Source organism: Apostichopus japonicus, chromosome 5 (assembly GCF_037975245.1).
Source record: "Apostichopus japonicus isolate 1M-3 chromosome 5, ASM3797524v1, whole genome shotgun sequence".
Lineage (NCBI taxonomy): Eukaryota > Metazoa > Echinodermata > Holothuroidea > Aspidochirotida > Stichopodidae > Apostichopus > Apostichopus japonicus.
Window position 1 is genome coordinate 23,922,607 of NC_092565.1, and position 22,828 is coordinate 23,945,434.

General features: G+C 40.1%; 1 protein-coding gene across 7 annotated transcripts in view; it reads left to right on the forward strand.

Annotated features, from left to right (window-relative positions):
- Positions 1–22,828, forward strand: part of LOC139968108 (fibrocystin-L-like) — an 88,054-nt gene that overhangs the window by 31,231 nt on the left and 33,995 nt on the right. For all 7 annotated transcript variants that reach the window (XM_071972480.1, XM_071972478.1, XM_071972482.1 and 4 more), the window contains 24 exons: positions 162–308; positions 1,440–1,843; positions 2,991–3,115; positions 3,591–3,757; positions 4,173–4,469; positions 4,833–4,987; positions 5,653–5,775; positions 6,501–6,606; positions 7,328–7,537; positions 7,845–7,910; positions 8,723–8,859; positions 9,521–9,677; positions 11,193–11,379; positions 11,653–11,894; positions 12,740–12,925; positions 13,218–13,394; positions 13,946–15,412; positions 15,835–15,978; positions 16,468–16,648; positions 17,252–17,402; positions 17,731–17,887; positions 18,442–18,651; positions 21,095–21,262; positions 22,399–22,599. In XM_071972480.1, the coding sequence (XP_071828581.1) occupies positions 162–308; positions 1,440–1,843; positions 2,991–3,115; positions 3,591–3,757; positions 4,173–4,469; positions 4,833–4,987; positions 5,653–5,775; positions 6,501–6,606; positions 7,328–7,537; positions 7,845–7,910; positions 8,723–8,859; positions 9,521–9,677; positions 11,193–11,379; positions 11,653–11,894; positions 12,740–12,925; positions 13,218–13,394; positions 13,946–15,412; positions 15,835–15,978; positions 16,468–16,648; positions 17,252–17,402; positions 17,731–17,887; positions 18,442–18,651; positions 21,095–21,262; positions 22,399–22,599 (5,565 nt within the window). The remainder of the gene's footprint in view (positions 1–161; positions 309–1,439; positions 1,844–2,990; positions 3,116–3,590; positions 3,758–4,172; positions 4,470–4,832; positions 4,988–5,652; positions 5,776–6,500; positions 6,607–7,327; positions 7,538–7,844; positions 7,911–8,722; positions 8,860–9,520; positions 9,678–11,192; positions 11,380–11,652; positions 11,895–12,739; positions 12,926–13,217; positions 13,395–13,945; positions 15,413–15,834; positions 15,979–16,467; positions 16,649–17,251; positions 17,403–17,730; positions 17,888–18,441; positions 18,652–21,094; positions 21,263–22,398; positions 22,600–22,828) is intronic.

The window sequence follows — 22,828 nt, forward strand, 5'->3', positions numbered from 1 at the left end:
TATCGAATTATCTATATTTCCTATCGAATTATCTATATTTTCTATCGAATAATCTATATTTTCTGTTGAATTATCTATATTTTCCATTGAATTTATCTGTATTTTCTATTTCTGTGCTTCCTTTTCTGCTATTGTCAATATGTTTTTCCATCTGTCTTCAGAGGAGCTTACTGTGGATTCTACACCTAGCGAGGTAGAGTCAGCTTTGAATGCTCTGTCATCAATGGATAACATCGGATGTGAAGTGTTTAGCTCAGAAGAGGAGGAAGAAGATCTCATGTATTTTATCTCCTTTATCAAAAGTACAGGTAATATACCATACGTTACAGTGATGGAATGGAGATGATAGAAAGAGTTGTGTTTAGTGGTGGAGGGAGGGGGGGGGGTGTGGGGGAAGGAGAGCAAGTAGGTAATACCATGCTGTGTTAGCAATGTGACATGGATTGTTTATATTAGATGAAGATGAACTGTTTGTTTTGAGTCTTGTCATTGATTGCTAACACAGGTTATATGCCATGGATGATGTGGGGGAGGGGGTGGGCAAGGAGGGATATATGAGAGGAGGGGGTAGGAGAGGAGGAGGTAGGAGAGGAGGCATATATGAGAAGAGGGGGTAGGAGAGGTAGGATAGGCGAGGAGGGATATATGAGAGGAGGGGGTAGGAGAGGTAGGATAGGCGAGGAGGGATATATGAGAGGAGGAGGTAGGAGAGGAGGGATATATGAGAGGAGGGGGTAGGATAGGCGAGGAGGGATATATGAGAGGAGGGGGTAGGAGAGGAGGAAGTAGGAGAGGAGGGATATATGAGAGGAGGGGGTAGGAGAGGTAGGGTAGGCGAGGAGGGATATATGAGAGGAGGGGGTAGGAGAGGTAGGGTAGGCGAGGAGGGATATATGAGAGGAGGAGGTAGGATAGGTGAGGAGGGATATATGAGAGGAGGGGGTAGGAGAGGAGGAGGTAGGAGAGGAGGGGATAGTAAAGGAGGGGGAATGCATGACAAGAGGACATAGTTCTATTAATTTTTTTATTTTTTCAACACAGTTTATATTGTTTCAATAAGAAACTACAAAGAAAGAAATTACTGTGTAATATTATTATCATTTTCAGAAAGTTGTGTTATTTTGTCTGAAAACGTTACCATAGTCTCAGAAAAAATACCATCCAACACAAAGCCATGCCTTACCTTAAGCATTCCAGAGTAGATGTCCCATGTGGATTACGATGCTAAGAAAGTGTTATTATTAAGTTATGCAAATTAAAGCTGAGTCAAACTTTTCTGGACAAGAAGAAAAGCTTTGTATCATTTTTACAGCACATTGCACATTTGAGTTTAGTTAAGGATTGAAATAGACGGGACGCAAGATTACAGTATGGTGGAAATTGCACTCAAGGTTTTTGCTATTTTATTACAAAATGAAACAAACTCTTGGTCATTTCAGAGAACTTGCCTGAAATAAAGGGCACAGTCACAGAGGGCATTGCCAATATAACTGTGCTGGAAGACCAGAATGGGATTCCTGTTTTCAATGATGACTTTTCTATCGTCTTGGACGGCGTTGCATCTGATCCCATATCATTTAGCATGACGGCAGCAGAGGTCCAAGATGTCCTAGTGGACATGATCACTGTCCAGTGCCAACGTACAACCAACTCAAACCCACTCTACTCTCAGGACTTTGAGGGAGCTGTGACAGGATATGAGACGGGTACCAGGACAACAGAGGCGGAGCCATTCTGTGGTAGGAGCTCCCTGATGAATCCAGGAGAAATATTCAAAGCGGGCAGCACACAAACTGATGCAGGCTTTAGTATCAGTGCCTTTGATGTACAGTACGTGAATCAGGTAATGTTTAAGGTGTAGTCCACCCTAACTAACATAGGCCTATATATCTGTACAGTATGTGAATCAGGTAATGTTAATGGTGTAGTCCACCCTAACTGACATATATATCTGTACAGTGTGTGAAATCAGGTAACATTCATGTTGTAGTGAGAGTTGATCATATCGGCATAGTCCACCCTAACTAACATATATACATAGATATGTGTCTGAATAGAGGTAGGATATACTGTGTGCTGTAATTTACCAATAGTGAAAGAATGTTTGATATCTGTGTGGCAAGCATCACTAGTTGCCCTGACTTAACCCATCAGCTACTGCTTCAGCTGAGATACAGTTAAATACATGGCTGGTTGATGGCTAAATATACTCATTGATCAGAGGATTATGCAAATTAAAGGCATTGAAGACTCGCCCCAAACCGCATGCCGCCATCTGAAAAAAGGTAACTTTCTGTTGCTTGCAAGTGACGTTTTTTTCTTATCTATAAAATGCAGACAGTAATGAAAAGTAAAACCTTGTTATCTTTTATCTGGACCTGAGATGTCCATCGCTGATATGTACACTGTGTTGTGGGTATTGACCGCAGCTGCATGTATTGACTGTACACTAGTGTCTTAATTACTGACGGTAGCAAGCTGTGTGTGTATTTTCTGGGATTGATGGTGGTGTCTAACATTTATTAACACATGTTACACCTCATTCGAAACTGGGTCAGATTACCAGCATTATACGTTTCTTAAAAAGTGCTAGGCGTGATACCATAGTGATACCAATCATGTCGTTTATTAATCTACAACTCTTCTAAGGTAATGTTGGCCAACCAGTAATTGAAATTGTTAAGTCTATGGGGTCAAGGTACTGCTGAAGGTTAAAATTGACAACCATCTGGACCAATCGCATACGTAGATTTAAAATAGTTAGGCTATATTCTGTGTCCCACAGATTTGAGTCTGGGGAGTAAGATCACAATGTTGGCAATATGTGTGATTGAAGGTTAAAATAAACCTGTGGAGCAACTCTTTTTTCAACATTTTATTGTTTTTCTACTTTCTAAGTTTTATCTGTTTAACAGAAGAATAGATATTGGTTGGATGAGATTGTAAGATGCTGCAAATAACTCATACAAATCATTTTCCTTGTTTCCCAGCTTTGTTTTGGATACCGTGGTGCGATAGATGACTATCTGAGGATAGGAGTTGCTTGGGTTGATCAGTCAGATTCTGACCGATACGATACAGTATCTGTTGGATATGATGCCGACACAACTGTCAAGTAAGATCCTACTTTATCCTTTTATTTGTAACTTGAAGAGTAGTTATTAGTTGATCTAAATCAACACTGGAGGACAATGTTGCCAAACAATTTTCAAATTCTTTTTTGTGATTCAGCCAACCCATACCAACAAATCTCCTGATGTTAAGTTGCATTTGGCTTTTTTTCCTTTTTATTCCTATCTGGTCATGGTGTGTGTATGTGTGTGAGCATGCATTTAATTGTCAGTATACTGACATCAGATTGTAAAGTGCATGTAAACATGATAACTCAAGAATTACAGCCTGGATAAACTTCATATCTGGTATGTAGATGCCTCTTGATGAGAGCAAGAACTGAAAATTGATGGAGATCAAAGGTCATGTTAGGTCATATGACGTCAAAGTCTGTAAACATGAAATGTCCGAAAGCAAAGATCTGTTGTTGATTACGATGTTTAATGATGTTGACCAATGTTTGACCTGTTTTACTGCAGCTGGAAATACCTCTGCGTTGACCTGGAGCAGAAGGTCCTGGATACCTGGATTGGAAGTCGGTACAAGAGCACCGGGGGTCTGAAGGTCCATGTGATTGAAGTATTCGGAGATGTTTACTCAGGCTACTACATCGATAATCTATTCATTGGAAGCAGTCCTGACAATTGTAAGGAGGAACTTTCCTCACCCCTTCTTCTTTCCATGTGTATACCTGCAACTCTTTCAATGTCAAGTAAACATGTATACTTTTGACACAAGAACAGATGTTACACCTCCAATCAGAATTTTAATACTATTTAAAGATGGTCCACCCTAATAAGTACCGTGTGTCAACAAATTCCATATTCAAAGCAACTGTGGCTAAAGATTTATTTGACCAATGTGCAAGTCTTTCTGGTTTGATTTCATTCTTTTTTTACGGAACAGCATTACAAAGTCTTTTTTGACAGCAGGCAGATTAAATTGACTGTAACAGGGTCATGTTCTATCTTGCTATGTTCACAACTTTCTTCAAAGACACCCTCTATAACATTAAGATCCTCATAGGTATCTTATTTCATAAACTCTTACCCTGTCGTCAGATGTCAGGACCTCCCGTGCCCCGAAACCCAACGACATATTCATCCTGGACATTTCCGTAGAGAAGTCCAACGATTCCTTCAGCATAACGTTCATGCCTGCAGAGTGCGGCTACAATTTCCCTCTCATGGGTATCCTCGGTGCAGTCAATGTCAGTGGTTCCACTGCGGACGAAGCAGTGGAGTATGAGAATCCCAGCTGGCCCCTAAATGTCACCCTAGAAGTGGTCCGGGATCAGGCAGCATCACCCCCGATTGGCGGTACTTTTGACCTCTTCCAAGATAATATCAACATTCCAGGTTTGTCTAACTTTTTTTTTTTTTTCCCCATCTTTGATGCTAACATTGACAGAATTTGTCTTAATGTTGCCTTGTTGTTGTTTTGTTATCGGCATTGCTATAGTTGTTGTCGCCAGTAACATAGTTAGCAACAAGCATTCAGATTACTATATACATATAGTAAGTCCAAGTAAACACTTACCAAACAGAAGTGAAATTATATCACTTTCCTATAAATAATTGTACATACATATGTTCTTTTCAGAAGAAATTTTACTTGAAAGGGAAACTTTGACAGTTGAAATATCTGTTAAACTTTTGGATAGAATAGCAATGTGGTAAAAACCAATGTTAGAAACAATGTTAATTTTCCTTGAATTTCAGGAGTTAGCGTCAGGAGTAGCGCCAGCAAGATGAAGAGCCTCCTACAGGCTTACTTTGACGTTGGTACCGTAGATGTAGAGAGGACCGGCTCGTGTTCGGGCTACCAATGGGACATTAGTTGGACCTCCAAGGGAGGTAGCCAACCCTTAATTCAGGTCATTATTACTGGCATTTTATTTTATGCCACTTCTCTTCTATTTTTTATGATTACTAATATTATTATAAGTTTTTATCATTATTTGATTCCCTCTTTGAGTTAGTGATGGTTGACCCTACCATGCACATACATATGAAGTTGTTTTTGTCATCCAATTGAATGTTATATGTCAGCTTTACCCTCCATGAAAATCAAGAGGACATTTAACATAGAAAACCTAGTTATGTAAGAAAAATTCAGGATCTAACCAGTTTGAGTATTTTGCTAAAAGAGCTATCGATGTTCCACAACCAGTTTCACTAAGGAATAATACTCTAGTGTTAAAATTCAAGTTACATAAAGGAACTGGTCTTTGTTGGAAAATTTATCATTTTGTTGTTTCCCCGAAAGGATTCAGCCAGTTTGTTTGGTATTAATGACTCGTGTGTGAAACAGAAGCCCTTCTTATATTTCCAGCTGAGCTATCTGTGAATGTTTTACCTCTCTGATATGTAGAAATTTATCAAAATAAAGAAATAGAGAAAAGAAAATGTAAACCAAAAGGCATATTTCTTTCACATGCTAGATGCAATACAATTTTGCAAAGACAAACGTAGTAATGTTGTGTTCATTATTGACATTTTTAATATCATGCATGCACAAATTGCTTTTGCTTTTTGACAGATAAATGACACCTCCGTAACAGGAAACATGGTGACATCTTCTACAGAACAGGTAACGGAGGGCAGGTTGTTTCTAGGACCCATACCAGGGGAGTTCTTGAGGACCTTCCATCACACCCCACAGGTGAGTCACACTTAACTCTGCATGTAGCTGCAGCTAATAAGACGTAAGAAAATAAAGTCAATAAAATTGTCTATATCCAGAGCTCTAGTTCATGTCGGTTTTAACGAAAGGACAGAGAGAAGTATAACTCAAACATTGATTGAAGTTCTGGCTACCCTCTTCTGTTTGATATCACTTATTTAATCTTCCTAAAACAGAAAAAGCCAAAATTATTTTGTGTCAATGATTATTCAAATAATCGTAAACTAAATATTTTCTACAACGACTCCTTGTTTGGTTGACATATGATAACGTTTAAAACTTTTTGTTACGTTGCTATTCTGAAGGTACAAAAAAGTACATAGAGCTCATGAATATGCGAAAATTTTTCCGGTGAACATACAGTGATAGAAATCATTGTTTTCTCTGGTCCTCTGACATTATGCCAAAGGTTACCGTTTGTGTCGCAAAACAGATTTTCATCTATCCTTACAGTGAAACTCTTCATACTTTTTAAAATTGATCGCAACTGTCTGTAAATGCTACTCCTGGTTCTGTACTGGTCAGCTTTCCAGGTTTCCATAGAAACTAATTGGTTAATACATTCTATTTATTTCAAAATATGAAACAAAAAGTCTTCTGTATGCAAACTGTCTTATGCATCTTTGTATTTTGACCACTTTATAATGCTATAAGAAATATATTATTTTCCCTGACCAAAGTTTCATACAAATTTGCTGTTGTAGGTGGAGGTGATTGTGAATGGAATTCCATCTAGTTGTGATGGTAATTGTAGTTTTGAATACTCAGCGGATGCCACACCAACTGTCACTGCCGTTAGTCCTTCTGCTGGTAAGATAACAACACTGTCAAGGACCTGTAATCCTGAGATAAGGCACAGGCTGCAGCCTCCTGCACCCAGGCTGCAGCCTCCTGCACCCAGACTTCCACCTCCTGCACCCAGGCTGCAGCCTCCTACAGAGAATTGATTGTTCACTGCATAGACTGGTGCACTGCATAGACTGGTGCACTGCATAGACTAGTGCACTGCATAGACTGGTGCACTGCATAGACTGGTGCACTTCATAGACCGGTGCACAACATAGACTGGTGCACTGCATAGACTGGTGCACTTCATAGACCGGTGCACAACATAGACTGGTGCACTGCATAGACTGGTGCACTGCATAGACTGGTGCACTGCATAGACTGGTGCACTGCATAGACTGGTGCACTGCATAGACTGGTGCACTGCATAGACTGGTGCACTGCATAGACTGGTGCACTGCATAGACTGGTGCACTGCATAGACTGGTGTACTGCATAGACTGGTTGCACTGCATAGACTGGTGCACTGCATAGACTGGTGCACGGCATAGACTGGTGCACTGCATAGACTGGTGCACTGCATAGACTGGTGCACTGCATAGATTGGTTGGCACAGAAGTTGTAAGACTTGTATTTCTCAATGTCACTGGCTAAACAAAAATTGTTCTTGAGTTCCAAGTTTTCTTAATTTCCTATCTATCTTGTTATTCTTTATATTAAGTTTGTCTTTTTTGTTTTGATCAAGGAAATGGCTGTGACAACACCAGCATTACCCTGTCAGGCACAAGTTTCAGTGAATCATACTGGGAAAACTTTGTAATGGTCGGAGATGAAGAGTGTGTGGTTACAAACAGCACAACAACATCCATTACATGCACTGTGGGCATCGCAACGGCCGGATACTACAATGTGTCTGTGATGGTTGAAGGGAAGGGATACGCAACTCACCCAGACGGTAAGAAACTTCACCATTTAGTCACTTTCTAAGGCAAAAAACCAAGTGAATCTCAACAGTAAAACATGAAGAAGAAGAAGATGAAGAAAGGATCTTACCGGACTATCATGTATCAGCTTGATGAAAGTTAACTTTCCATTCCATATCCCTGGATCTGAGGTAGTTAGTGTCCCAGTATGTGTTGCTCCTCACAGTAGATGCATGGTCTCTGAAATGTTTGAACCTGACATAGTCTTGTTCTTTGATTGATTGATTTTTTTTCATCCAAGGGATTTGCCAGACTTATTCTGTTTTTTTCCATTTTCAGGTGCGGTGGAGTTTGAACACGAGCTGAAAATAACTTCATTCAGCCCCTCTGAGGGTAGTAATGCTGGTAAGCTGTTTAAATGTTATTCTTAGTGTATGGTTTAACTGTGTCATTGAGTCCTTTACGGTTCTACATGGGACCTGTATATGAAGATGGTCGTGTATTGCCGTTGGTACTTGGCCCTCCTGTGAATAAACATGTAGTATGAAAAAGTTAATATGAAAAAGATCAATACCGAAAAAGTCTTTATACTTCATATACATTTGTCTTGACTTACAGACTCTTTTCCTCAATTATTCATCTATGTCCCAATTTTAAAAACAGATGATGTCCATGTTTATGCTTCTTGAAAATATAAAGCATAAACTTGGACCTTTGAAAGAAAAATGGACAATTGAATTTGAAATGTGATGAAAATGTTTGAAAATGCGTGAAATTAGAAACACTACTCAACTAACTAAAGAGGACACTTAGGAGAGGATGCAATTATTGAACTTTTTTTGCATCTTTTCAAATTCCGTTGGTTTCCTTGTTGTCCATTGAGGACCACAATTTGTACTCAAATATTTGCATCTCAACATTGTTTTGTTTGTAACTCTCTGTTGTTATGATGGAAAAAGGTTCAGAAATTATTTGAGACACACTATATCATCTCAAAATGAATAAATAAGTGAAATAAAAATGAAATGGACTTTTTGAGAATAAGATGTCACATATTTGAATGATGTCCGAAGGGAATTATTTCTTGTGCTCCTCACTTCTTTCTCTCCATGCTCTTTTCACACACCCTCTTTTACTTATCACTTTGGAAATTGGTAAACTTTTAAGCACAATTTCCTTCTTTTCCCCTTTTTAATTTTTTTTTTTCACTGAAACAGGTGGCACTGAAGTCACAATTGAAGGTTGTGGATTCAGCACGGACCTGAATCAGAATAATTTGACTTTCGGTGGACGGGATTGTCTCGTGACATCAGCGACACAAGTCCAGTTGGTTTGTGTCATCTCAATTGAAGATGTAAGTCAAGCACATCAAGAACTTACTGCATGTATTTTTAAGTTTTTTTATCTTGTTAACTCTCAGCAACATAAAGCGACATCTTTCAATATACTTGGGGAAGAAGAAAGGATGTTTGAACACCTTTAGGTTTGCTAATATGCTGTTAATCTATGTGTTGGTAAATTATGTCTTAAGTCACTTATGTCACTTGTATTTGATTAGTAACTATCAAGGAACAGTGTTTCATATTATGCAATAATAAATTAATGGATATCAGATTCATAAGATGTAGGATCCAATAAGAGAACTTGGTATAACTTTATGCATTATGCTGCCTGGTGTTTCTGTGTCCATATTACAATTTCCATTAACTTTTGTGTTTCTCAACATTTGACCTCAATGTCCTGTAATAACAAAGCTTTTAAGGTTCCTCTTAGTGCTGTAACTTAAATGTTATTAATTGTAAATGAAACTAACGCAGCTTATGTTTAATTGGTAACGATTAGTAACAAAGTCCAGGATTACATAATTAATGAATGGTTGTATATCAGATCCTGATGATCCAACATCCACATAACAGAAATCCAGATCATCTTGGATTTGATTTATCCTGCCTGACAGATTAGTGTCCATGTAACAACTGATAGACTTTGTGTTTCTTGACCTTTGACCTCAACAGAACGCTAGCAGCAGTCGTAGAAGGAGGAGGGATTCTGACGTTACCCTGATGATCGGGGTGAATGGTATCTCTGAGGAGACCAGCGCCATCTTTTCATTCTTAGATTCTTTGACGCCAACCATCACAAGCATGTCACCATCTAACAGCTCTGTCCTTGGTAAGTACATGCCGTATCAAAGCATCTGTTTATGGTGAAATTCTTAGTCTGTTCCAAATGTCTCAATTTAAAATAAAATGCTGTCTATTTAAGTATAACACTCAGCTCAGTGGTACAATTGAGATTCTAACCAGTTATTTCTATGCTGTTTTCAAAGTTTAAATATAAGAGCTGTAAAGTGTAAACTTTCTGTTTGGAAATCAAATAATATACCAGTCTTTGGATTACTAGCTCTATACATTCACTGAGTAGCAGCATCCCTGGGTTCATTCTGTTTGGAAATGTCAAATAATATACCAGTCTTTGGATTACTAGCTCTATACATTCACTGATTGTCTTTGGCAGCATCCCTGGGTTCATTCTGTTTGGAAATGTCAAATAATATACCAGTCTTTGGATTACTAGCTCTATACATTCACTGATTGTCTTTGGCAGCATCCCTGGGTTCATTCTGCTTGGAAACATCAAATAATATACCAGTCTTTGGATTACTAGCTCTATACATTCACTGATTGTCTTTGGCAGCATCCCTGGGTTCATTCTGTTTGGAAATGTCAAATAATATACCAGTCTTTGGATTACTAGCTCTATACATTCACTGATTGTCTTTGGCAGCATCCCTGGGTTCATTCTGCTTGGAAACATCAAATAATATACCAGTCTTTGGATTACTAGCTCTATACATTCACTGAGTAGCAGCATCCCTGGGTTCATTCTGTTTGGAAATGTCAAATAATATACCAGTCTTTGGATTACTAGCTCTATACATTCACTGATTGTCTTTGGCAGCATCCCTGGGTTCATTCTGCTTGGAAACATCAAATAATATACCAGTCTTTGGATTACTAGCTCTATACATTCACTGATTGTCTTTGGCAGCATCCCTGGGTTCATTCTGCTTGGAAACATCAAATAATATACCAGTCTTTGGATTACTAGCTCTATACATTCACTGATTGTCTTTGGCAGCATCCCTGGGGTTCATTCTGTTTGGAAATGTCAAATAATATTCCAGTCTTTGGATTACTAGCTCTATACATTCACTGATTGTCATTGGCAGCATCCCTGGGTTCATTCTGTTTTAACAGTGTCTGCAGGTGTCTTTTTCACTGTTAATCAGGAGGGCCAGCATGTGGTGTAAAAACAGTACATTATACAATGCACCTCTTTTGCCATATCAGCACATAGTAAGAAAAAACGAAACGTTGCACACAACCCAAAACCCTCATTATCTCTTTTTCAGGTAACTAAAGTCACAACAGGATTTAAATTAGATGAAACCATTCAATGTACAAGGAACTGTACGAGTCATCTGTACGAGATATCTGAATCAACTTGGTTAATTACTTTCTAGGTTCTAAATAAATATAAGGCAACAGTCCCTAGGTGTCTTGATAGTTGTTCTGCAATCTAAGGGCCTTCCCCCACCCCTCCCTGCCCGTCTAAACCCCTCCCTTGTCATTGTATCATGCATGGTACTTGTACATATATCTGCTCTTTTTGTGCTTATTTCAGGAGGTGAAAACTTGACCCTGAGCGGTTCAGGATTTGGTACCTCTGGGGCTGAGGTCACCATCGGTGGCAACGAGTGTGACATTCTCTCCCAGGATGACTCGGAGATTGTGTGTACCATTCCTGCTAACAGACCAGGATCATTCCCGATTCAGCTCACAGTCGGAGTCAAAGGGTTTGCCGATGTAGAGTAAGCTGTACATCTTTCAACCTGTCTGTCTGTCTGTCTGTCTGAATTATGCCAGACAAACTTACAAGACAGATGGTATCTACTTTTTATACTCCAATGGTGTCATCAAGTTTGCACCCTGAATGTTTTTCATCACTTGAAAAGAATGTGGTAGCATTACTCAGATTGATCAATTCTATTTCTCAGTTGGAATTGTGCTCTGTAGATTTGGTAAATTTGGCAATCAAGTGGAAAGATTTGCTTTAATTTTGGCTAATGTTTTCTTCTTGACAGCGCTATTGACAAGTTCTCTTACGTCCTGACGCTGAGTGGCATCTCCCCTGCTCATGGCTCCACCAATGGGGGAACCCTCCTGTCCATACATGGGGAAGGGTTTGGGACTGATACCTCTGAGGTCTCTGTTGACCTGGAAGGTTACCCATGTAGTGTCCAGTCACTAACCAATGAAGAGATAACATGCTTGACTGAGAGCCCAAGCAGAACCCATGAAGTACAGAATGATGGCAAACATGAAAGTAAGTTTGCTTTCTCTTTTAGGTTTTTGTTTTGGTTTGTTTGTTAGCGCTGGTAAAATTCAAAATTGGCTCGAGTACATCACGTGTGGAAGAGTTTGCATGTTCCCATCTTGTACCATGCTTTACTGGGCTATTGTGTATGTGTTTGTGGGTTCTGATCTTGTATCATGTTTTGCCTGGCTATTTTGTATGTGTTTGTGTCTGCAAGCACACCATGTTGGTAATACATGAAACCCCATGAAAGCTAGTACAGTCTGCAAGCACACCATGTTGGTAATACATGAAACCCCATGAAGGCTCGTACAGTCTGCAAGCACACCATGTTGGTAATTCATGAAACCCCATGAAAGCTAGTACAGTCTGCAAGCACACCATGTTGGTAATTCATGAAACCCCATGAAAGCTAGTACAGTCTGCAAGCACACCATGTTGGTAATACATGAAACCCCATGAAAGCTAGTACAGTCTGCAAGCACACCATGTTGGTTATACATGAAACCCCCTGAAAGTAATGTGAATGTCATCCTTTAGTTTTGTATCCATGGATTGGTAATCGATTCATGAGACCAATTTCTGAATTTGTTGATCACAATAGTAGGCGAGATCACAACATGAAAACAAAAAGCACTTGAGCCCATGACCCCATGGTTGCCAAAAATTCACTAATCATTGTATCCATCTGCTAGGTTAATTAGTTTGTTTTTATAATAACCCATCATTTTGTCTCAAGGAAGAGTTGTTCGTTGTGGAATTCTTAAGTTCTTGCAAAAAGCTGAAGATGATATGAATTTTTTGTTGATAACTGAAGTTTTCTTTAACATTGCTCCATCCTCTTCTCATATAAGCTTACGGTGTTGGATACCAGTGGAATCCTCAAGTACTCAACATCCAAGCGGGCGATACCGTGGCATGGGAGTGGGCCGTACCAACTTACGTGGTAGGGATCAAGTACACAGTCCAGCAGACGGCTAACGCAGACAGCAACACCTACGATGGAACAGGATTCTATGCTGGTTCAGCGACTAATATTGGTAAGCAACAAACAAAAAGGGAAAGAATCGAATTAAAAACAAATTAACTCTTTGAAAAGGAGGGAAATATATTTGAATTGCAACAGTTATATTTCGGTAATTTCAATCTTAATTGTGGTACTATGAATTGAACATCATGTCACAAAGATCATACTTGGAATTGAAATTAAATGAAGGAATTTTGTAGTGTTTGCAATTAAAGTAATACCCTTTTCCTGCAATAAACTCTAACACAAAATTGATGGCATAATTGTATTTATTTGATTGTTTCATTATTATTTCTTACATTTAGGTTCATACAGCTATACATTCTCCGCCCCTGGGACCTACTACTACTCTAGCGGTCCTGTGGACAATGACCAGACCCTCTACATGCAGGGAATAGTACATGTCTCAGCCGGGGTGGGACAGGCTCGGCAACTGGACGTGATGGTCGGAAACTACAGCGCACTCCATCAAATACAGTCAGGTACATTGTCTTCTGCCTGGCTTAGTCATATACAATCCCGTACATTTTCTTCTGCCTTTCTTATAGTCAAATACAGTCCAGTACATTGTCTTCGGCCTTGCTTAGTCAGATACAGGCCGGAACATTCCTTCTTCCTTGCTTAGTTTACAAGGTTACAGGTCTCTCAAGACTTGTCATCAAAAGTCTTCATAATCCTTGTAAAATAATTGCTGTTAAATAAGATTATATTTTGTAATTAGGGCAATTTTGATGAGTTTCAAATGGACAAGAGTGACATGTCAGATGACTTGGTGCACATGTCTCACAGTGAGTTTATTATTCCTCAGGGCTCTTTGATTGTCCAAGGAAATACTGGGTCCATTCTGTGTTAATCAATGTACAGTTATCACAGCTGGATCTGTTTTCACTCTGTTGTCAACTCCCAAGTGAAAATACATGCAGGGGAGGAGGGGGGGGGGGGAAGAGGGAGGGAGTTATCATGCAGTGGTAGAACAAATACTACTTGATATTTTTCTGATGTTGTTTGATGTTTGTATCTCTGTTACTCTCAGAACCTGTTAGTGCAGACGATCCTTGTTCTTTAACTACAAACATAACCGGCTGTACCGATGCCTTGACCAATGGTCCCGATCCATCTCTGCTGTACTTCTCATACTACGAATGTAGCACTCCATTTGTTCACAATATTTCTCCCATATTTGGTACATCGGAAGACGAAATCACCATCAAAGGTGAGGGATTTGGACCTTTAAGTTGTCAGAACGATGTCCAGTTCGGAGGTCACTCCTGTAACATTACATCTGCTAATGAAACTGCGGTCATGTGCAAATTGGACGTCAGTAACGAACCAGCAGTGGGATACTGGCTGGGTCTCAGTTTCAATGTCGAAAACAGAGGATTCGCTGGCATTTTGAAGAATAACCCGTCTGAGAGATCATTCACATTGGTCCCATATGTGGACTCCATTTCACACAATGGTGGATCCACTGCTGGAGGTCTTGCAGTTACAGTGACCGGTACCGGCTTCTCGTCTCTGCTCCTCGGTGGGGTTGAGGTGGCTGTCGGTAGCGCAGCATGTTCAGTAATGGACTATAATTACACCACCATCGTCTGTGTGACCGGAGCTCTGGTGGCTGGGAACTATGCAGTCACTGTGAGGATCAACTCAATATCTGCTGACGTCAATCCATCCATTTCATTTGAATACTCCGAGGACCTGACAGCCACCGTGGAATCTGTTTCTCCGAGCTCCTTTGATGGACCGTTGACTAATCTGACCATCACAGGTGCTGATTTCCCATCGACTCTAGAGGATGTCACAGTCACAATTGGTGGAGTAGATTGTTCCCTGACTCACCTAGAGGAGACCATCATCCTTTGCGACGTCCCTTACGTACCTGTGGGGACCCACAGCATCATAGTGAACATTGCAGATCAAGGGGACGCCCAACTGAATGGATCAAGTACGGACATCGATAGCAATGCTGCCCTCTACAACGTTACACCAAGTATCGGCAGCAGGAGGGGTGGTCAGTTGATCACCATCGATGGGAACGGATTTGATGTGGATGACACGGTCGTCCTGATCGGGGGTGCAGACTGTGACATTCAGAGCATCAACATATCTCATATTCAGTGCTACACCCCAGCAATCGCTACTGGAACTTATGATCTGGACCTGACCTCTTCAGGAATCTTGTATAACACCCTTGACTACCAGACCAGCTGGTCCGTTACCCCTATCATAAACTCGGTCACGCCTTCCGAGGGCGCCACGGGGGATACAATTACCATCGGAGGGTTAAGATTCAGCGACAATGCCGACGACTTGGATGTAGCCATTGATGGAGTAATCTGCACAGTGACCTCAGCATCAGAGACTTCTGTAGAATGTTCACTCGGGGAACATTCTGCAGGGAACTATAAAATTGAGATGTATAAAGACAACATCGGTTTTGCAGCCAACCCAGATGTATACTTTAACTACTCCTTGACTGTCTCTGCTTCTGCAGCTGAGTGTAAGTAATCAAACTTCCCCTCCCAAAAATGAAAACAACTTTGTGCTCATCAAAAAATAAGTTACAGGTGTACTGAAGCAAAATTCCATATATTAGGTGGGTTAAAGTCAAACTTGATGGGAATAAAAAGTGTCATAAAAAGTTTGTGCAAAAATATGACCCCAACCTGTAGACTTTCACATATCAGTAAAGTATATGGTTTAAGCATTGTGTTGAAATGTACTCCAGACGTACCAGAAAGTTCAAAGGTACAGGGCAGAAGGTTGGGTAAAGCCGTTCTGACAGGGTTAATTGCACTATTGATCTGTCTTAACCCTACCATATCCCCCACCCCTACTCCCAACCCCACCCCCACCTCCCAGCATTCAAGGTGGCAGCAATGTTAATGATTTGGAAATGTTTAAATTTCATTCCTCATGTAGGTGGGTTTGGAGGAGGCATTACCCTGGATCTGTATGGATCTGGATTTAGTGAAGAGAACACGATTGTGTACGTCTGCGATCAGGAGTGTCCGATATATAATATTTCAGCGACCAACATAACTTGTGATGTCCCAGCAACTGAAGGTAAGTCACCAAACAAGCGTATGGCATCCCAGTCAATTTTGAGGTCAAATTTGGTCATTCGTGTGTCAGAGTATAACTGCTATTGGCAGAGGCATGTGCAAAGTGGGGGGGGAGATAGGGAGGGGGAAATGGGGGGAGGTAGGGAGGGGAAAATGGTCCTCCATGTCCATCAATCAACATCAGTCACTTGGAAAGTATTTAACACAACCTTGCACCTTTAATTATAGACCTAATTTGTGCCTCCGAATGTACCACTGGACCTCTAAACTTTTAATTTGAACATTGTAGGTGTTGTATGTTACTTCAGGAATCCTGCTCTTAAAGTCATGTGTCTTTTGTAAAACCAATAGGGCTGGGAACGAGGAAGCTACTATTTTTTCCATACTCATAACTTGGAGAAGGATTGCTGCATTTTTTAATCACATCAATGTGTTTGAAATTGGGCTGTGGTGATTTGATTTTGTAAACCAAATGTCTGTTTTCCTTCAGAAATTGCTTCAACCAAAGAGTGTGATGTGGTGGTTTCCTTGCCCGATGTCGGTCTGAATGCCTCCATCATAGATGGAGTTACCTACCGCAGCAGCCTCACATCTTATATCACAAACGTAGAGCCGAGACGAGGGGGAACAGGTGGGGGTACCAGCATCACCATCACAGGAACTGGCTTTGCGTAAGCTATTGATATCTTGTAATGATTCTATAAGAACTTGGAATAGATTTAATTTTGTGGTTATAAGAGTGGCAATGTGGCTTTGACTCAACGGGATTTGTATCACAGTAGATACAGAAACCCAGAGCACTGATGATATAATGCTGTATTGTTAAAGAAAGGTCATTCTAGACATTACAGTGATGTCAACATATTGTTACTGTTTGGAGGGCTGTCAGTGGTAACAAAAACAAATTGATATCCTAATGGTTGTCACAGATAGGACCTCTGAAGTAATATGGAATACCCTAATGTTTATCATTGTAACTGTAAACTTAACGAATAATGCAAAAGAAAAAGAAAAGACCTTGGGCTTTGGAAAATGGGAATACAAAGCTTGCTTCAGGAGCAAGAGGTCATTCAAGGCCACCTGCAGGGCCAAGTTGATGGGTTGTTGTGAGTAGCTGTGGAGGGCCAAGTTGATGGGTTGTGAGTAGCTGTGAATTAAACACGATCAATCCCATTTACAAATCTTGCTTCAGGAGCAAGAGGTTGTTCAAGGCCACCCGCAGGGCCAAGTTGATGGGTTGTGAGTATCAATCCCATTCTCTTCTTGCAATGTAGATCATCTGGCAATGTGGTCACCATCGCAGGCACCGCATGTGTTGTTCAGACAGAATCCACAACAGAAATTGTCTGTAGGACTGGAGCCCATTCACCCACCGAGATGGCTAAAGTCAGGGTCGATGTAGGTGAGGCCGGTATTGCTGTACAGGTAAGATCAACGTGGGACGTAAACCTCAGCAGAGGTGCATTGTTCTGTTCCTTTTGGTGCTTATTGTGCTTGATGATAATTTTTGGAACCTTTGGTGGAGATGTCAACCGATGGAATATCAACGAACAGGGCAATCTATCTATGTCTTCATTCATAGATATTTATATCATAGATAGATATTTTCCTATTCTTTTGTTGTTCTTTCTGTTTGTCATTAGTGACTCCACCTCTTCCCAAATATTTTTGAAATAAATTTAAACTAATTCATCAAATAACTAAACTAAATTAAATAAAACTGATATATGGAGTCATTCTCTCTGTTTCTCAGGACGACGCTGACTTCTTTTACATTGATGTTTGGTCTTCCATCTACACGTGGGGAGGACAGGATCCTCCAGTTGCGGGTGATTTGGTGGTCATACCCGCCGGTAACACCATCCTCTTGGATCAGAGTACTCCGGTTCTCAAGGTCTTACTGCTCCAGGGTAAGTCAAAGGTCACCTGGGAAGGTGGGGGGGAGGGGGTAGTAGGGGAGGGGGATTACAGGAGCTCAGTCCTTTCAATAAATGATATATGTTCCCACTCTATTGGTATTGTTGGTTGGTTGAAGTGCTCTCCTCCTTTTTACAGCATTTCCAAGGTCATACAGATGTCACCCTGTCATGGTTGAGAATTTATGGTTCCTTGAATGATTGGGGACAAGTTGCCTTAAGAAAAGACGGGCAGGGGACAGGGGGTGTTGGGGCTATTTTGGAGGTCAGGGGAGGGGACGGGGTGGTGGGGCTATTTTGAATTTCAAATGAATGTAGAAAATCATTATACTGAGTACACATCTGGCTGCTGTATTTGGGAAACATTAGATCTACGTATCTTAGGGAAACAGATCCAACATAAATAAATACATTTTTGTCTACTCTTTTTAACTTAAACTGTGGCAGTTGGAAAACATAAAACCATGTACAAACTCTTTCTGATGAAGAGGACACAGCTATTTTTTTGTGGCAGATCTTATTTTGAGTGAACTTGTTTTGGTTCGCAGGCGGACATATGATCTTTGACGAGACAGATCTTGAACTCCATGCAGAATATATAATCATCACTGATGGTGGATCGTTGACAGTAGGAACGGAAGATGAGCCATTTCAACACGAGGCCACCATCATGATGCACGGTCACGTCCGTACACAGGAGCTTCCGATATTCGGAGCTAAAGTACTAGCTGTCAGAAATGGGACCTTGGACTTGCATGGTACGTGTGGATGATTCTCTTCTCTTTAGTGTGTTAGGATACAGCATTAAAGTGACTTGGATAGTCCAGGGATATAAGGCTGTTGAGAATATGAGTGAGAAGTAGCATGGTGGGTGTGGATGATTCTCTTCTCTTTAGTGTGTTAGGATACAGCATTAAAGTGACTTGGATAGTCCAGGGATATAAGGATGTTGAGAATATGAGTGAGAAGTAGCATGGTGGGTGTGGATGATTCTCTTCTCTTTAGTGTGTTAGGATACAGCATTAAATGACTTGGATAGTCCAGGGATATTAAGATGTTGAGAATATGAGTGAGAAGTTGCATGGTGGGTGTGGATGATTCTCTTCTCTTTAGTGTGTTAGGATACAGCATTAAATGACTTGGATAGTCCAGGGATATTAAGATGTTGAGAATATGAGTGAGAAGTAGCATGGTGCGTGTGGATGATTCTCTTCTCTTTAGTGTGTTAGGATACAGCATTAAATTGACTTGGATAGTCCAGGGATATAAGGATGTTGAGAATATGAGTGAGAAGTAGCATGGTGGGTGTGGATGATTCTCTTTTCTTTAGTGTGTTAGGATACAGCATTAAATGACTTGGATAGTCCAGGGATATTAAGATGTTGAGAATATGAGTGAGAAGTAGCATGGTGCGTGTGGATGATTCTCTTCTCTTTAGTGTGTTAGGATACAGCATTAAAGTGACTTGGATAGTCCAGGGATATAAGGATGTTGAGAATATGAGTGAGAAGTAGCATGGTGGGTGTGGATGATTCTCTTTTCTTTAGTGTGTTAGGATACAGCATTAAATGACTTGGATAGTCCAGGGATATTAAGATGTTGAGAATATGAGTGAGAAGTAGCATGGTGGGTGTGGATGATTCTCTTCTCTTTAGTGTGTTAGGATACAGCATTAAAGTGACTTGGATAGTCCAGGGATATAAGGATGTTGAGAATATGAGTGAGAAGTAGCATGGTGGGTGTGGATGATTCTCTTCTCTTTAGTGTGTTAGGATACAGCATTAAATGACTTGGATAGTCCAGGGATATTAAGATGTTGAGAATATGAGTGAGAAGTAGCATGGTGCGTGTGGATGATTCTCTTCTCTTTAGTGTGTTAGGATACAGCATTAAATGACTTGGATAGTCCAGGGATATTAAGATGTTGAGAATATGAGTGAGAAGTAGCATGGTGGGTGTGGATGATTCTCTTCTCTTTAGTGTGTTAGGATACAGCATTAAAGTGACTTGGATAGTCCAGGGATATAAGGATGTTGAGAATATGAGTGAGAAGTAGCATGGTGGGTGTGGATGATTCTCTTCTCTTTAGTGTGTTAGGATACAGCATTAAATTGACTTGGATATCCCAGGGATATTAAGATGTTGAGAATATGAGTAAGAAGTAGCATGGTACGTGTGGATGATTCTCTTCTCTTAGTGTGTTAGGATACAGCATTAAATTGACTTGGATAGTCCAGGGATATAAGGATGTTGAGAATATGAGTGAGAATTGTAGCATGGTGGGTGTGGATGATTCTCTTTTCTTTAGTGTGTTAGGATACAGCATTAAATGACTTGGATAGTCCAGGGATATAAAGATGTTGAGAATATGAGTGAGAAGTAGCATGGTGGGTGTGGATGATTCTCTTTTCTTTAGTGTGTTAGGATACAGCATTAAATGACTTGGATAGTCCAGGGATATAAAGATGTTGAGAATATGAGTGAGAAGTAGCATGGTGGGTGTGGATGATTCTCTTTTCTTTAGTGTGTTAGGATACAGCATTAAATGACTTGGATAGTCCAGGGATATAAAGATGTTGAGAATATGAGTGAGAAGTAGCATGGTGCGTGTGGATGATTCTCTTCTCTTTAGTGTGTTAGGATACAGCATTAAATGACTTGGATAGTCCAGGGATATTAAGATGTTGAGAATATGAGTGAGAAATAGCATGGTAAAATGCAATATGATGCGCTTAGGTAAATTCTCATGAAAATAAAGCAGAAGTAATTTTGTAATACGTAAAGAAAGTAATATCGAGTTTGAATCGGTTTGAAATTGTTTTGATTGAATTAGGTTGAGTTGTTTGATATATTTCCAGTCAATATTAGGAATTTTAAGAAACATGTACAATGAACAATAGAAAGCCATCTGACTGGAAATCTTTAACTTATAAAGTGCAAAGAAACTTTGGTTAGTACAGGATTTCAAGCAGTGGCCTCAGGAGTAACATGCCCTGTGCTCTACTGACTGAGCTAACATCTCAGTTTCCAGATTTTTATAGGAACATTGGACAAATTGTTTGCTCAGTGCTTGCTTTTTTGATATGTTACAATGCACTAAACTGAAACTTTAAATCTTGTCATGGTAAAAGCTTTCTTACCAAATCGGCATTTGTGTAATTCTTCTTTACTATATCCTCTGATGATTTTGAACTTTCATAGGGAAACCAGTTGCAGTTACTTGGACTCATCTGGCCGAAACAATTAATCCTGGTGACACAGAGATGACATTGAAGCAACCGGTAGATTGGAAGGTTGGTGACCAGATTGTGATAGCTGCAACTGGCCATCGTCATAGCCAAAGAGAGAATGAGTTTCTGACAATAACAGGTAAAAACGGTGGAGACTCTTGTTAAATTGCCACAAACATGATCTATTCTGTGCAGAGCAGTGGCATTTCGTATTCCCAATATGTAAGTGTGTCACACTGAAAGACTAAAAACTGCTGAAATATAAAAATATAACTATGTATTTATTCCCCCTATCCCCTCCCCCTTCCCTATCCCCTAGTAGTTTCATTAGTACTGTACACATAGCCAATAGTACACATAGTCACATAGTCAATAGTAGTGTACACATAGCCATAGTCAATAGTACTGTACTGTGCTGTACACATAGCCAATAGTACTGTACACATAGCCAATAGTACTGTACACATAGCCAATAGTACTGTACACATAGCCAATAGTAGGCTACTGTACACATAGCCAATAGCCAATAGTACTGTACACATAGCCAATAGTACTGTACACATAGCCAATAGTACTGTACACATAGCCAAGAGTAGGCTACTGTACACATAGCCAATAGCCAATAGTACTGTACACATATTAGTGTACACATAGCTAATAGTACTGTACACATAGCCAATAGTACTGTGCACATAGCCAATAGTACTGTACACATAGCCAATAGTAGGCTACTGTACACATAGCCAATAGCCAATAGTACTGTACACATAGCCAATAGTACTGTACACATAGCCAATAGTACTGTACACATAGCCAATAGTAGGCTACTGTACACATAGCCAATAGCCAATAGTACTGTACACATATTAGTGTATACATAGCCAATAGTACTGTACACATAGCCAATAGTACTGTACACATAGCCAATAGTAGTGTACACATAGCCAATAGTACTGTACACCACCCCCCCCCCCCTCCCCCCCTTGCTTAGGTTAAGGGCATAGGCACATAGGCTAAATGGTCTGTGTTATACGGAGTAGCAGATCATCCTAAATCGATCCTTGACAGTCAACCTTGATTGGTCATGGCTAATCCTAAGTCATCAGGACAAGCTTGTTAGAGATCTATTTACTACAAGCGTCAGATGTTTTAGACAACCGTGAAAGGTATTTCTCGGACTGGTCGAGAAGATCAGAATAACATGATCTTAAAATATTGATACAATGAAGAAGAAGAAGACGAAAAACAAATAATCAAAATATTTTTTTCCTGCAGACATATCTGACGACAACACAACACTTACTTTCACTCCAGCCGTAGTTTATAAGCACATCTCCCTCGTCCAGACCATAGATGGCGTAACCCTGGAAACGAGAGCTGAGGTCGGCATGCTGACTCGCAATGTTAAATTCAGGGGATCTGTACATGACGAATGGACAGAGACAATTGAGGCATGCGATGCTGAGTTTGATACCAGTGAGTTATTTCAGATACTCCCCCTGTCATCACATGTGTTTTAAGTTTCCTTAACCGAATATTTACTTACAATTCATTGATTCATTCTTGTTTTAAATTAAATGATGAAATCCTTTTGTCAGTGTTAAGATTGTATAGTTTGCTCTTTTACATTTGCTTTGGCTAAATCATGGATAGATCTGTAACCTCAGTTAAAAAGTTCCATTTACCTTCTTTTCAAGATTAAATA